At 41.1% G+C, this 14,290-nt stretch overlaps 1 protein-coding gene across 1 annotated transcript in view; it reads left to right on the top strand.

Moving 5' to 3' along the window:
* The first annotated feature begins 2,319 nt into the window (after window positions 1-2,319).
* Plcxd2 (phosphatidylinositol specific phospholipase C X domain containing 2) overlaps window positions 2,320-14,290 on the top strand; it is a 46,448-nt gene continuing 34,477 nt past the window's right edge. The window contains exon 1 of the mRNA XM_015478536.2: window positions 2,320-3,038. Coding sequence (XP_015334022.1) covers window positions 2,876-3,038 — 163 coding nt within the window. The 5' untranslated portion in view covers window positions 2,320-2,875. The remainder of the gene's footprint in view (window positions 3,039-14,290) is intronic.

Genomic DNA, 14,290 nt, shown 5'->3' with positions numbered 1-14,290 from the left:
TAAATCTGAGGATAATTTAACTCTCCTTCCATTCTTAGCACCAACCAGCATAATATGTACATGCCAAACACTCCATTTTGTTGCAATTATTCATTAACATCAAATTGCTTTAAAATTTCACTCCTCTTATTAATATATTTCTTCTCTCATTGGCAATGTTTATGGTATAGTATACAAAAATATTAACTATTCAAATTCTAAATATTAATTTTATTTTAAAATATTTTCTTGAACATCTGTGGTACAATAGTAAAATCCCATTAATATGTTAATTTTCATTATATAATGTGACAGAGAAATTATTCTCTTAGAGATTGTTAGTCTGGATTTTTTAATATATATTTTTTGTTGTTGGTAGACATTTATTTACTTATTTATTTGCATGCAGTGCTGAGAATTGAACCCAGTGCCTCACACATGCCAGGCAAGTGCCTACTGCTGAGCCCCAGCCTCTGCTCATTAGTCTCAATTTTTAATGTACATTTATTTTTTGAAACCTTGGAAAAGGGAGAAGAAGCTGTGCATACCCTCATCTACCAAATTGAGCTCATTCTCAAAGTATAGTCTGATCCAGCCGCATCAGCATCAGCTGGAATCTTGTTAGAAATGCAGACTATCCAGGGCATTTCATGCCTATTTAAGAAAAATGTGATTAATTTGGACCTTTAATTTTGAAAAACTCTGCTTTTAGGTAATATCTAAAGCCCAGCAGAGCATGTCTCAAGAGCACCTCTCTCCTTACAATAAATATTTTTTGAGCACCTCTATATGCCAACTATTATACTAGATGCTCTTTTCATCTTCAAGATTCTTTGCAGGACTGACTCAGGAAGAGTGTTGGCCTCCTTTTGAACTGTTTCTTGGTCATTCTTGGTCAAATCAAATAGGTTAGCTCCTAATTTCAGAGAGGTGCAAACCAGCTCATTCTGAGGGAGTTCCACTTCTCTTCGTTTCTAGTTTTCACTCAGTAATGCCTTTTAAGTCTCCAAAGTTTGATGCTATCTTATATGCTCCCTCCTTCCATTAACAGCTGAAAAATGCAAGGGAAAAAAGGCTTTAAGATGAGCATTTCACAGTTGAGGTTAAATAACACATTTGTCTGCCTTATGCGGCTTCCATATATTTTGTGTTTGGGAATTTTGTATCTATATAAAAATACATATTTACATATAATTTATCAGAAATTATACACACACACACACACACACACACACACATATATATATATATATATATATATAGAGAGAGAGAGAGAGAGAGAGAGAGTGTCAGATATAATATATCTAAAGATCTGTACAAGAGCCTGCAGTCTTCCCTTTGGGTGATTTCAGGCCTTTGTTTTCTCTTCCCTCAAGGTTCTCCTGAGTCACTGAGAGTCTGCCTGACCAAGGCTCTCCAAAGCCCTACTATCAAGACCAGGATGCTTTTCTTAATTTGCTTGTTTGCCAAAATGTCTCTGTGACTTTCGGTATGCAGAGTTCTCATAGCGGTAGAGACTCTAAAGACCCCATCATAACGAAGCTTGAAGTAATAGGGACACTGCAGAAAGCAGGGGAACGCATTTGTATGTCTACAGACCTCCCGGCTACAGGGCCCCATTCCAAAATGAAATTTGCAAATACTTCTAGTGCATGACCTGCTCCCGGGGACTATTTAATCTGTTAAGGGAAGCATACCAGCAATCCTCCTTGCCATGGGGTACTGTGAGGAGAAAATGGGACAAATAATTTAAAAGAAGGTTCAAACAACCGAGCAATACAAATGTGAAATATCACTTATTTCCTCATCCATAAAGTGGGAATCCTAGTGCAGATTGGCTGCTAAGTATTGTGTAGGAGAATCTTATAATGTAATGCTTGAAACACAAATCATCCTTGATATTTTCATCTAAATATGAGATACAGCATCTTTCTCGGCTTCTTGGGCCTCTGAGCCTCTCCTATTTCTGCTGCTACTGTGATTTACAGAAATGTAATACTCTGTCACCAACTCGAATGTGTGCGGGGGGTGGGGGATAGGATGTAGAGAAACATTTGTGGTCTCGCTGAACACCTGAGTGCTGGCGGTGTGAAAGGCTGAAGAAGACCTGAGGACCCACTGCCCAAAGCCTGCAAATCTCCAAGTCCGCAGTAGCTGCGGAGGCAGCGGTCTACCCTCAGAAAAGCAGGAGTAGCGGAGGGCGGAGACCTGGGAGCAAGGGAGGTGTGGAAGCCGGAGGGAGGGGCAGCCCAGAGGGCGCCGACCAATCGGAGCGCGCTGCGCCAGCGGCCAATCACGGGCCGCGTAGCTTGGCAAATCTGCCCGGCAGTGCGGGCGGGGCTGCCGGGAGTCGGGGTGCTGCCGGTTACTCTTGTGAGTGCCTTTCAGGAAGCCACAGGGCGGGCGGCGTCCGCGCTGAAGACCCGGGAGCGAGTAGCAGGCAGGCCCCGCTTATGCACAGCCCAGTGACATACACAGAAGCATAACTCCGGCTAGAGATGGAGCGCCCGGGGGTGCACATGTGTGCAGACCCCTCGGCATGTCACCATGCTGTGTGGGCACCTGTCGTGTGAGTAGCTCCGGGCGTGGCTGCTCCAGGGACCTTCCTTTTCTATAAGATTTATTTCTAGGGCCCTACCGCCCCTCTCTCCAGAGGGGAACGTAAGAAGTTTAACGGAGCTGGGACTGAGAAGATTAAGGGAGTGGAAGAGAGAAAGGGCCGAAAGGGTGGGGACTGTGGGCGCTGGGGGTAGAGAACCGGTTCTTTGACCCTCTCCCAGCCAGAAAGGCATTTTGGAAAGACTGGCGTGACAAAAGTGGCCCTGAAATGTCTAGAGAGCTGGAACAGTGAGTAAGTGTCACTGGGCTGAACCTGGCCAATTTGTGATCCAAAGGGATGCTAGCAGTTAGAAAGGCAAGGAGGAAACTCAGGATGGGGACCATCTGTTCCCCCAACCCCAGCGGGACAAAGACCGCTTCAGACGTCTGCAATGCCGACTGGATGGCCTCGCTCCCCCCTCACCTCCACAACGTCCCCCTTTCCAATCTGGCAATCCCAGGTATTCTTCTATTCCTACTTGTTCACACTGTGTTGAATTCTGCCATTTTAGTGTTAATGGGTTGGGTTGCTTTTCCATTGTGCTGAGAAAATAATTGTCAGTGACCCCTTTTATTCCAAACCCAAAACTTAACACTGAAGCAGCTGCTGTAAAGAGATTTAAGAACACTGCATCATTGGCAAAGAGGACTCATGAGAAAGGAGGCACTGTTGTTTTTTTGTTGGTTTTGTTTTTGATAGCCTCATTCTATGAATATTAACCTTAATGTTGGGGCCAGGGGATGTGTGGGGTGCACTTACTTGAATCACTAAAAGAAAAAAGGAGAAATCAAGGGTAACGATTAAAAAGTCATCAACAATTTTAGATCTGGATCAAAATTAAAACTGAAAAATATTTCCTTTCTCATATTAGAGAAGCAAATAACAACAACTACAACAACAACAAAAAAACAGATAAACATTACAGAATAGGTTTAGAATCAGGGCTGAGTATAAAGACACATATTTGTGTTCTTGTTGTTTTGGGAAAGGCCAGAAATAGGGACTGCAAGCTATCATCACAGGCAGTCATTAGGTGTGATGAGGTGGTGGTGTTTGAAGCTTTGTCTATATATACACAGGTGTCTGCCTGACTGATCAAGAACTGCAGTCTTGAAAAGCACTTCTGCTCCAGCCACTGTGTCTCTGCTGGGGGTTTTATACCTTGACATCAGTCTCATTAGACTTGTTAAATGTGTTCTTTTCCTTCCACTAAAGGGGATATTTAACATGGCTTCTAGGGACAGATGTTTAGACCACAGTGAACTTGGCCTAGTGTGCTGAGCAAAGTCCAACAGTGCTGATAACTTAGAAAACATTCAAGGAGCAAAGGATGGACTACTGCCATTTTTTTTCTCCCACTTGGAGTCATAACAATTAAAGTTCACCTCTAGACTACCAGGCAGACTATCAAGCATTCTCTGGAGCAGTCTGCCTTTTTGGTGGCTGAAAACATGACCTCATGCAACCCCAATTTGTGCTTTCTATGCATGAGGAAGAACAGTGCTAACTTCACATCCAGGCTCTTTGCACACCTCGTTTTCTGAAGGTCTTCCAGGTTCGATGTCTTCATGGGTCCTTCCTGCTTTTGAGCATGGAGAGGGCTGCTGTCTTTCTTTATACTTAGGATCACCTCTGATTTACTAACATTTGACTACACACAGCTCGTTAGAAAATGTCAGATGGTCATGCCTCAGAACACGTCTTTTCCATGTTTAATTGACGCCTGTGGAGTCATCACTGAAATGATGCATGGGCCACTTTTAACATTAGTCATTTGCCTTCAGGCTTTCCAGTGCAATTATTTTGTCAAATGATATGGAGGGTAGTGTGTGTTTGCAAGCAGAATGGCATCTGAGGCAGGTCATAAATGGCCCTGTCATTCTAGGCATGTCCGGGTTAGGTAGAAGCTTCCTCCTTTCTTATTGTACTTTGGATAGCTTAAACTGTAGCAGCAGCTCTGCTAGTGGATTAGCTGTGAATTCTGACTCCAGAACTCCAGAAAGGAGTTGGGCGTCTTTTTTCTGTGATCTATAGGATATCTTGCAGTTACTAGAATTGCTGGGGAAGCAAACAGCTGGGGTCTGTTGCGGTACCTGGAAATTCTATGATTAGCTGCTATATGGGGCTCAGGAATTTTTTCACCCTGTTTTGTGAAGTCCAGTCCTGCTAAGCAAAAAACAAGAGGGGGTGGGCAGGAGGATCTGTTTTTGAAAAACATGCTGAATCCACTACTGTGAAATGTCTTTTTCACCCAAGAATGGATGGAACATAAGTGTATGTATATGTAAGCTCAGATAGATGATGGCACTCAAGTTCTGCCAAGCCTTGCTGAGAAATTCTGAAATATGGAAGACTTTCGGAAAGTGGAGTCATCATTTCTTCTTCCTCTCTTGCTCTTCCCCCTGTTGTCACCTTCTTCACAATAACTATTCCTTACTGAACTCTGCCATGCAGCAACTTTAGGCAGACATAACCTAAAGTCCTTATACCTCCATGAAGTAGGTATTAACATCATCAGTTTGGAAATGATTGTCCAGAAATTTTAAGTAATTTTCTCAAGATCACACAACTGCTAAGTGGCAGAGCTAGTATTTAAGCCTGTATGTAACTGCAAAACCAATACACTGTCCCTTTGCCCTTGAGGGGGCTTCGGGAAGTGCAGAGTAATGTAGCTAGTCTCTAACTGAAAACCAGTGTTCACAGACCACACTCTGCAGGGAGTAAAAGACTTTTTAAAACCAGGTGGTCTTTATCTGAGTGATTATGCATCACTGTGAAGATTAGGCAGATTGATAGAGCTAACTAGGTAGATGTATTCATTTTATATATCTGATGAACGGTAGATAGATCTTTATTTAGAGCTGGAGCCCAGTCAATTTCAAATACAAATTTAGGGCTTTGACTTTTTTTTTGGTGTGTGTGTGTGTGTGTGTGTGTGTGCGCGCGCGCACGTGCTCCAGGGCATCTGTAAGACTGGGTCAGCTCTGTCAGGAGAGGGAGAGGGTAGCAGTGACATAGAAAAGGTCAGGGATAAGGCAGGGGTTCTGGCAATAATAGCAGAACTGGAATGGAGTGAACTGTGTCAGATCTGAGTGCACCTGCTGTGTTTTCCTAAGTCATGATGGGAGAGAACATGTGTGAATGTGCACCTCTCAACTGAGCCTCATGTACTATTTTACTTCTGCAACTGTTAAGAACACCTGTTAATCACCAGTGCCACTCAAACATATTGAAATATCTTAGAGAAGAACCTCAGAAGACTTCTTATTGCCAAATTCATAGAACCATTTGATGTCCAAATGGTTGAAGGATCTGGAAATTGCAAAAGTTGGGTTTTAAAATTAAAACTCTAAACTCTACAAGTGTATTCATAATGTATTTATTGATATTATTGAAAACATGATATTTTCTGCGGATAGGTAGACTGAGAGGGGAAATATTTTTCTATAATGTGTACTGCCTTTCAATGAATTATTTTTCTTTGTGTATTTTAGTGCTATTTCTTTTTCTTTTCCTTTTAAGCATGCTCTTTCTCTGTTATTAAAGGTAAACTATTTTATCTGTTGGGAAATCTTGTTGATTCTGGTTGTGTGATATTGAAGAAGTATCTGAATTTCTCAGGACTTAGTTTCTTCATTCATAGTTAAGATATGGTATCAAATGAAAGACAGAGTCCTTTCCAGATTAAAAATCACTTGATTAATTTGAGGGTTTTGTTTTGTTACCTATTTCTTGTCCAAATTTAGAAAGAGATGGAAAGAATGGTTTGGTCTTTTTTAGGTCTGAAGGCCATTTCTTTTATGCCTCCTTTAAAACAAAAACAAGGATTCACAACTTCCCAAAATTAAGCAGGATCCAGTCCATTCAGCATCCTAAAAGGGGATGTGTAGGTTCATTGATTGAAATGAACTTCCATCTGAGTATATTTTATGAAACTTCTATGCTCAGGCCTGTGGGAGACCAAAAGATGAACCAAACCCTATAGTCAAAAAAACCTTACAATGTAATGAAATCAGTAAATCTGTCTATCCATACATCTATCCATCCCCCCCACCAAACATAGTTTTAAAGAAAGAAACAAATTGGGGTAAATGTCAGAACAGATATAAATAATGTGTTACATAAGAACACAGAAGAGAAAGATTAATTACAGCTTTTAAGATGACGAACTACTTTGTTGAGAAAATGGCATTTGACCCAGATTTGAAGAATGTCCAGGATTTCAAAAGATGTGGCTTGGAGGGTGTTCAGGGTTAGGAAGAGGACTTTCCAAGTAAAATAAAGTTAAATATTGAGGATCAATCAGGAACTGGCTGGAAGACCCCTCTCCTGCCCCTCCATATCCCTTGCTGGTACCTTTATCATAACACTTCCTGACACAGTGTTATTTTTAGGTGTCTGTCTTTTCCATGGTCTGTGAACAACTTGCAGATAAAGAATATGGCTTACTTCTGTTTTTAACCCTAAATTCTTGTAGAAGGCAGCAGTTCAATCACTGGTGACTGTTATGCAAATAATTCAATGCATAGACCTGCTGAGTAAATAAGGCTGCAGGAGTGTCTTGTAGCCAACCTCATTTTCCACTGGGATCAGAACTAAATGGGCAGATTAGTTAGGCTCACCTTTCATAAATAGCCACCTGAAGCCACAGGAAGATTTTTCCAATCTGTTCCTTGCTGTATCTCATTCTAAAGCCCTACTATAGAAGGCCCCCTTTAAAAACAAAAAGAATTGAGACAGAAAATATGGCCAGAAGAGTCAGAGGCAGAACGTGGTGTAACTTCTGTTCTAGAAACAATTCTTTCACCTAGCATGCTTTCTGCCTTATTTCTTTCCTTACAGCGTCTCATTTTCCTGCCTGGCTGCTGCCTCTCCCTGCTCCTATTTCTTCTTCCCGGCTTCACCCTCCCTTTCCATGCCTGCCCTTCCTCAGTTGCTCCTCATGTTCTCGAGTTCCCAGATGGCTCTGTCTTCTCAAGTTGCTGGTGTTCACCTCCTTCTCTTCTTTCCTACTTTTCTGGAATCCTACCTTTCAGGGTTGCAGTCATGCTGATGACCACTTGGTAATTTCTATTGCTCTTCTCCCTGTGGGCTCCTGCTCTCTCCCCACATGGAGACATCATCACTAAGGGGACAAGAATGATGGAGCCATAACTCAAGTCCCACAAGAAGACTTCTCACAGTGGGACTTGAGTTATGGCTTAAAGAGAGTTGGGAACTATCCCCAAAGACTGTAGAATAGCTTGTCTAACACAAAGATTTGGTTGTCCCTACTTGAAGGATAGCATAAGCTGTGATTTGGGCCTAGAACAAATCCATTCTTTCACAGATGTGAGATTGGAAAACCAAGGACCAAGCTGAAGCTACCATTTCTGACTCAGTCAAGAAAATAAAAATTAGAGGAGACCAAAATGGTTTCTTAAATGGAGATAGTGTTTTGTTTTGTTTCTCATTTTTCCTTTGGGTGATCATTGTGAAAAATAAAAAGAGGTTATAACTTTGATGTTCCCATTAATAGGTTCTTCTTCTGAGACAATTCATCACTACCCGAGCACCTTCCCTACAAATCACACAAAAGCCACCAAGAATTCAGAAATCACACATATCTATAAGAAGCAAGATCATGGATTGGTTAATAGTATGAATGCTAGAGCCAGACTGGTTGGATTTACCCACCCTCAAGTTGTGTGATCTGAAGCAGATTACTTAACCTCTCTGTACCTTAGTGTCCTTCTCTTTGAAACAGATGATCATGGTACCACCTCATTTGCCTGAGTGTAAGAATTTAATTCAGTGTGCTTTCTTGATACAAAATAAGCATCATATAATAATAATTACTGTTGTTATCACATCATAATATTCATTTATTGAAAGCCTGTGCCTAGACTAGATAACAAAGAAGAGGTGTAAGATGCAGTCCATACCCTCAGGTAATTCACAATCTCATTAAGGAGGTGACTATCCAGTTAAGCCATGGCACTCTATTTGATCAGATTAGGGCAACTTGACAGGCCACCCCTTCAGGGGGCTTTAGAGTTAAGGGAAGGATACTCAGAGGGCTGCCCAAGGAGTCTTAAATGCAGTGTGAGGGTGACTGATGAAGAGAGCCAAAAAATGTCAGACTTTGTCATCTACGAACATGGGAAGCCTTTGGGAAAAATTCAGTTCTCTGTGACGTGACGGGACCATATTGTTCATTCTGCTTCTATTCCCATCTCCTCATCATTTACCTGAGTCCTAGCCCAGTCCTGTGTCTCCAGCTCTAGAGTGAGAGTACTGCAGAATGCTTTCCTATAAATGAACCTGTGTACTTGTTCTATCACTGATCTCCCAGCATGAGCGTCCTCCCTCGTCTTCACACATACACACACCCATACACATACTTGGCTGTGAGCTTGACTTTGCCCTCAGAGGCCTGGGTTATTATGCCTGTTATTTTCACCCTTCATAAATGCCCTGGACCACGCTTGCTGTCAGTTCATATGGTGGAAGCCTGCTGCTTGGTCTCTAACACGCGATCTGACTTGACCTCCCCTAGATGTGACAGGTGGCAACATCTGGCATATCTCTCTAGGGATAGCAGGAGCTTATGGGTACAGCACACTTAAAGTAATGTCAGCAAATGTTTCAGCATCCTGTAACTGCCTTTGGAAAAATTGCAAACCGCTTTGCAAATGCTGACTAACCCCAATTAGAGTTTTGAACCAGGCCTGCCTGCAGAGGAAGGATTACGTATAGATATTGTAATAGGTGGGTGTGTTTGTGTGTGTGAAAAGACTTTGAGCACACATCAAGAAACAAATCTAGGTGGGGAAAACCTGTGATCAAATTTCTGTACTTCATGTGTTTGGTTAAGCAGGAATCTTGCTACTTTCTCACTTGTTTACTTAAATATTGGAAGAGCTTTAGATTGTACTGCCAGACCATTAGAATCAAACATTATACAGGAGAATGGCATTTCTAAGAGAAAGTGGGTTGGGCTGTGGAGCCCTGTGTTGCTGTTAAGGGGGACATCTAGGCTGTGTTTTCTGGGAGACACAGGTAGTCTTTTCATGAATTCATTGTCTACTAGGCAGACTAAGAGAATAACAGTTTTTTTTTTCAGTTACTCTATAACTGTTGGCTATAACATATCCTTTCTTCTCAAAGGATATTTTATCAGTATTTTTTTTCTGTACCAATCTAACAGTATCAAAATAAAGGAGAAAATAGGACTCATTTGTGCCCAGTAATTGAAATGTTTTGGAATGCAGCAATAGTCTGCAGTAATGATAGAACTGAAAAATTCCTAGACTCTGTCAGACTGGGATGAATATTTTATGAACATGTATGATTTGAAGGCTATGTACTGAAAGCAGTATTCTTAAAAGTGCAATTGAAACTAGATTTAAAAAAAAAAAGCCAAACAGCAAAAGGTGAAAACAGGGTTTGTACCCATCCTCCCTAGGTTTGAGTTCAGATCCTGACAGGAAGTGAGTGCCCATATGGATCCTCATGAAAATTTTGTGAGCATGTTGTATTAATTTGACTAAAAAAAAATTAGTGCCTGTGTACTCCTTTTGCTTTTTCCAGTTTCCATTACCCATGTAGAAAACTGCATTTGTTTAAAAGAAAATTAAGTCACAAAATATTTATTGAGTATCCTTTTGTGCCAGCATTTGTGTTAGATAAAATGATTATAGAGATGAATAAGACTCTTCTTTCTGATTTTCATGAGATTATGATCTTAGAAGAAAGCTAAAATTCAAACATGAAAGAAAAGAATGCATAGTATAACACTCAGGAAACCAATGCCCAATTTTATTACTAGTAGTAAGAGAAAAACTTGATAAACTGGGCTTCGAAGAACAGGTGGCCTTTGCATTGAGCTTGGAAAAGTGACAGGAACTCGATCTTAATGTACCTCGTATGCCATACTAAGATTGAACATTATCCTGAAAGCAAAAAGCAGCCACTGAAAGACTTGGTCAGGTGGAAGCCTGTAAGATAACTGTATAAAAGTGAAATGAAATATAATGACCCATCAGTTATTAGACAGAGTGAGGGTTAAGGTGAGAAAATCATTGTTTCTTTCACTCTATACAACATGAGTGTGTTAATTTCCTTCCATATGCCAGGCTCACTACCAAGTACTGGTAATTCGATGATGATTGATACTGACATAGTCCTTACCTTCAAAGAGCTTACGGTCTAGTTGGAGAAATGGATATTTCATCAATTAGTTATAACATGCCATGTAGGAGAACTGTGGGAGTATAGGTTACAGCTGGAAGAAGATATAGGCTCCTTAGTAAGTCTTTGGAGGCTTCCTGGAGGAAGTCATGAGAAGCCAAACTCTGGAAGATACACAGGAACTAGTCCTCCAGATAACAGTATTCTGGGTTGGGCAGCAGATTACAATATAGGTGATGACCTTCAAGAGAGACGGTGGCCATTAATGAACCAAAATAATTTATCATAGTTGTACCAAAGTTTATAAGGAAGAGAGTGGCTGGAAATAAAGGTACTTAGAGGTCCAATAAAACATGTTAAAGGGATTTAGTTTTATCTTCACAGGAATGTAAGGAGATTTAAGCAGGTGAATAACAAGGTCAACTTTGTGTTTTAGAAAGATCTCTCTGGCTGCAGCACAGAATGTGTGGAACCAGGAAGAACTGTGGCCAAGGGGACAAATTGGGCTGCTGTTTAGGTCATTCAAGTGGGAGGTGACCTGAAAAAGAGAGTAAAACCATAGGCTAAGAAAAGGGACAGACTCTGGAGACATTTAGAAGGAAGTATCAACAGGCCATGGTGATTACTTGGAGTGTTAACACTTGGATAAGTGGTTAAGTGGGAGGAAGTGGCATTCCCAAGGACACTAGCACAGGAGAAGCAGCAGGTTTGGAGTGGTGGAAGAAACAGATACACTTAGCCTGGGCCATGCTGAGTTTGAGGTACCTGTGGGACATTTCAGAATGAGAGGACACAGGTAGAGCCCAGGGGGGGTGATTCAGAACTGAATCTTACATTTCACAGTTTGTATGTTCCCTGCCCTCACCTATCACTACTATTACATTTAAGATCAGAGGGGTTGAGTTTAAAGCTTGTACCCTTATTTATTTTATTTCATTTTAGATTTCAACTAAAATTTTACTTCTTTCAGAAAATCTATCCTGAATTTTAAGTCCCAGAGAGGAGAATTTCCAGTTTGTCTCTTCTGCATGAGTTCTGTTATTTCTTGTTTATTTCTCCAGTCATATTGGAAGCTTGGAGGTGAGCATGGGAGTTAGCTATGTGTGCCAGTCAGTTCTGAAATGGGAACCTTTTGTTACTTTTACCTCAGTCATCAATACTGTTGATTTCACACATTGATGTACAGAATTGTACCAAAAGACTCAATAAAAGCAAGAGAATTTTGTAGTAGAACATTTAATTTAATTTTTTCTCTCACCCTAAACCTCAGCATCATTTTTATAGGTTAAACAATGAAATGTGGTTAAATAGATATTGTCATCTAGAACTGAGACATTTCCTCAGGGAATGCCCAAGTGTCCCTCCTGAGGGGCTACTTGACAAAAGACGATGCCATCTGTTTTGGAGATGGCAGAATGAACATTAGCAGAATAGAGGAAGAATTTCTTATTAATGAATCATCTCCACAATATCTTTTGGGGTATGGGGTTCGGGGTCTATAGAACACTTGAGGAAGAAGTGAATCTTTTGAAAAGAGAATAGAGACCACCCATATGTGGAGGGATTTCAAGTACCTCCCATTACCGGCATTGAAAACCCTTGACTTGAATGAATCATAGGCTGTGGGGTTTGATTTGGGGGCTGCCTATGGTGACTGAATAATTCTTGTACCCTTCAGAATCCTGGAGAGGTTTGCTGCCCTCTTGGTACCTCCCAGGACACCTCAGGGCAGGAGTGAGGGCTTCGGAGAGAGGCCTTTAACCAGAGAAGCTCTGCTTGCATTTGTTTCATGCATAAATATTTCATTTGAAAATATCATCAGTCTGAAAGCACCTGGAAACTTCCCATGTACTCCACTTAACCTGTCCAGCCAGGTGGGGGTAAAAGCAGGACCCAAGACTGATATCTATCCTCAGGCAGTGGATTGCTCACTAGCTTCTCCACACATAAAAATGAACAAGTTGATCAATATCCTCTGCTTCTAGGAGTCCTGCCTTCCACATTGCTTTGTTGTATTGTGGGTAATTACAAATTCAATGGGCAACTGATTAAAAATTAAATTGGCCACATGGCTCTCTTAGATTTTGCTGGCAGTTTGGTGGTTATTATTAACACTCTCCCACATGCCTCATGGAAAAGAAGGCTGAGAGGTGAAGTTTGTCCCTATGGATTGACAAGAAGGTTTAAAGATGTTGTTCTTCGGATGGAAGACTACTAAATGGTCCCTCAGTCTGGTTCTGGGACTCCAGGCTGGCTCATTTTGAATATGCTAAATAGGCCTCAGCCTTTCTGCACTTGTTAATAGGGAGTCAAAACCCCTACAAATGCTGCGGTTTTTTTCCAAGGACCTAATTCAAATGTGTGAGATGAGAGGTCCCAAGGAGAGGTTATTAGAAAATAAATTACGCAGGTATAAATTTCAGGGAATCTACTCTCTGGGATTTTTTAAATTGTTCAGTGCAATATTTTATTATAGCCCTCTTTTTAGTCATCCCTTCTGATTTATTTTTGTACTCTGTGTTTTCTGACACTTTTCCTCTTCATTGACCCAGATAACTCAAGCTAGAAGGATAAATGGAGATAAATGGATCTGGGAGTGAAAAGGTAGGGAGAGTAAACTCTACCTGTGTAAAGGAGATGAATGGAACAGAGAAGTTTGGAAAATGATCAGGACATCTATACTTACCAGCTTTAGGCAGCCCCCTGTGCGTCGGTTCATTCAGATATTCGTGACTTTATTTATTCGATATTTATGTATTAAATACCTTCTATATGCCAGAAACTTACCAAACCTGGAGATATGGGCATGAATTAGACATTATCCTGCCCTTAAAGACTTACAGTCAGGTGGTCCAAAGTTCATCAGGTAGGAACTAAATGCCCTGGAAGCACAAAGCAAAGAGCAGTTAAATTGGCATGCTGGAGTCAGGTGACTCAAACTAATGATTGTGAGCTGGTCACATATAGGTAATTAAAATGTGAAGAAGCCTAGGAACAATAGGATAGTTCCCAAGGATAGTAAGGCTTCTTTGTTTTTAAACAAATCTGACAAGAAGAACCTAGAGGAGAAAAAGCTTATTTGGTTATCATGGTTTTAGAGCTTTCAGTTCAAAAATGGCCAACTTCACTGCTCTGGGCCTGAAATGAGGCAGCAAATCATGGTGGAAGGCTTGGCAGAGGATAACAGGACAGAGCAATCCAGAGGCAGAGAGAGAGCTCTGTTCACCAGAGACAAAGTATATGCCCCAAAGGAACCCCCAGAGAATAACTCTTCCAGTGACACCCTACCTGCCTACAGTTCCCACCCAGTTCAACCACTCTAGTGGATTAAGGCACTGAGGGAACACCTTATGTTTGAAACCATAACAGCCTCCATAGCTAACTGTAGAAATGATAGGTGAAAGAAATGGAAAAGACCTGGCAAAACACACCTATACTGGATTGTTTCCAACATTGCACCGAGTACTTGATCTTTGTTTTGTAACCTCTAGGGAGCCAGAGGCAATGCAGGACCCAAAGAAAACCCCAGAAGGAAATATA

Source organism: Marmota marmota, unplaced genomic scaffold (genome assembly GCF_001458135.2).
Source record: "Marmota marmota marmota unplaced genomic scaffold, marMar, whole genome shotgun sequence".
Classification (NCBI taxonomy): Eukaryota; Metazoa; Chordata; class Mammalia; order Rodentia; family Sciuridae; genus Marmota; species Marmota marmota.
Note: the sequence above shows the minus strand (reverse complement) of the source record. Positions and strands in the feature narration are given on the sequence as shown.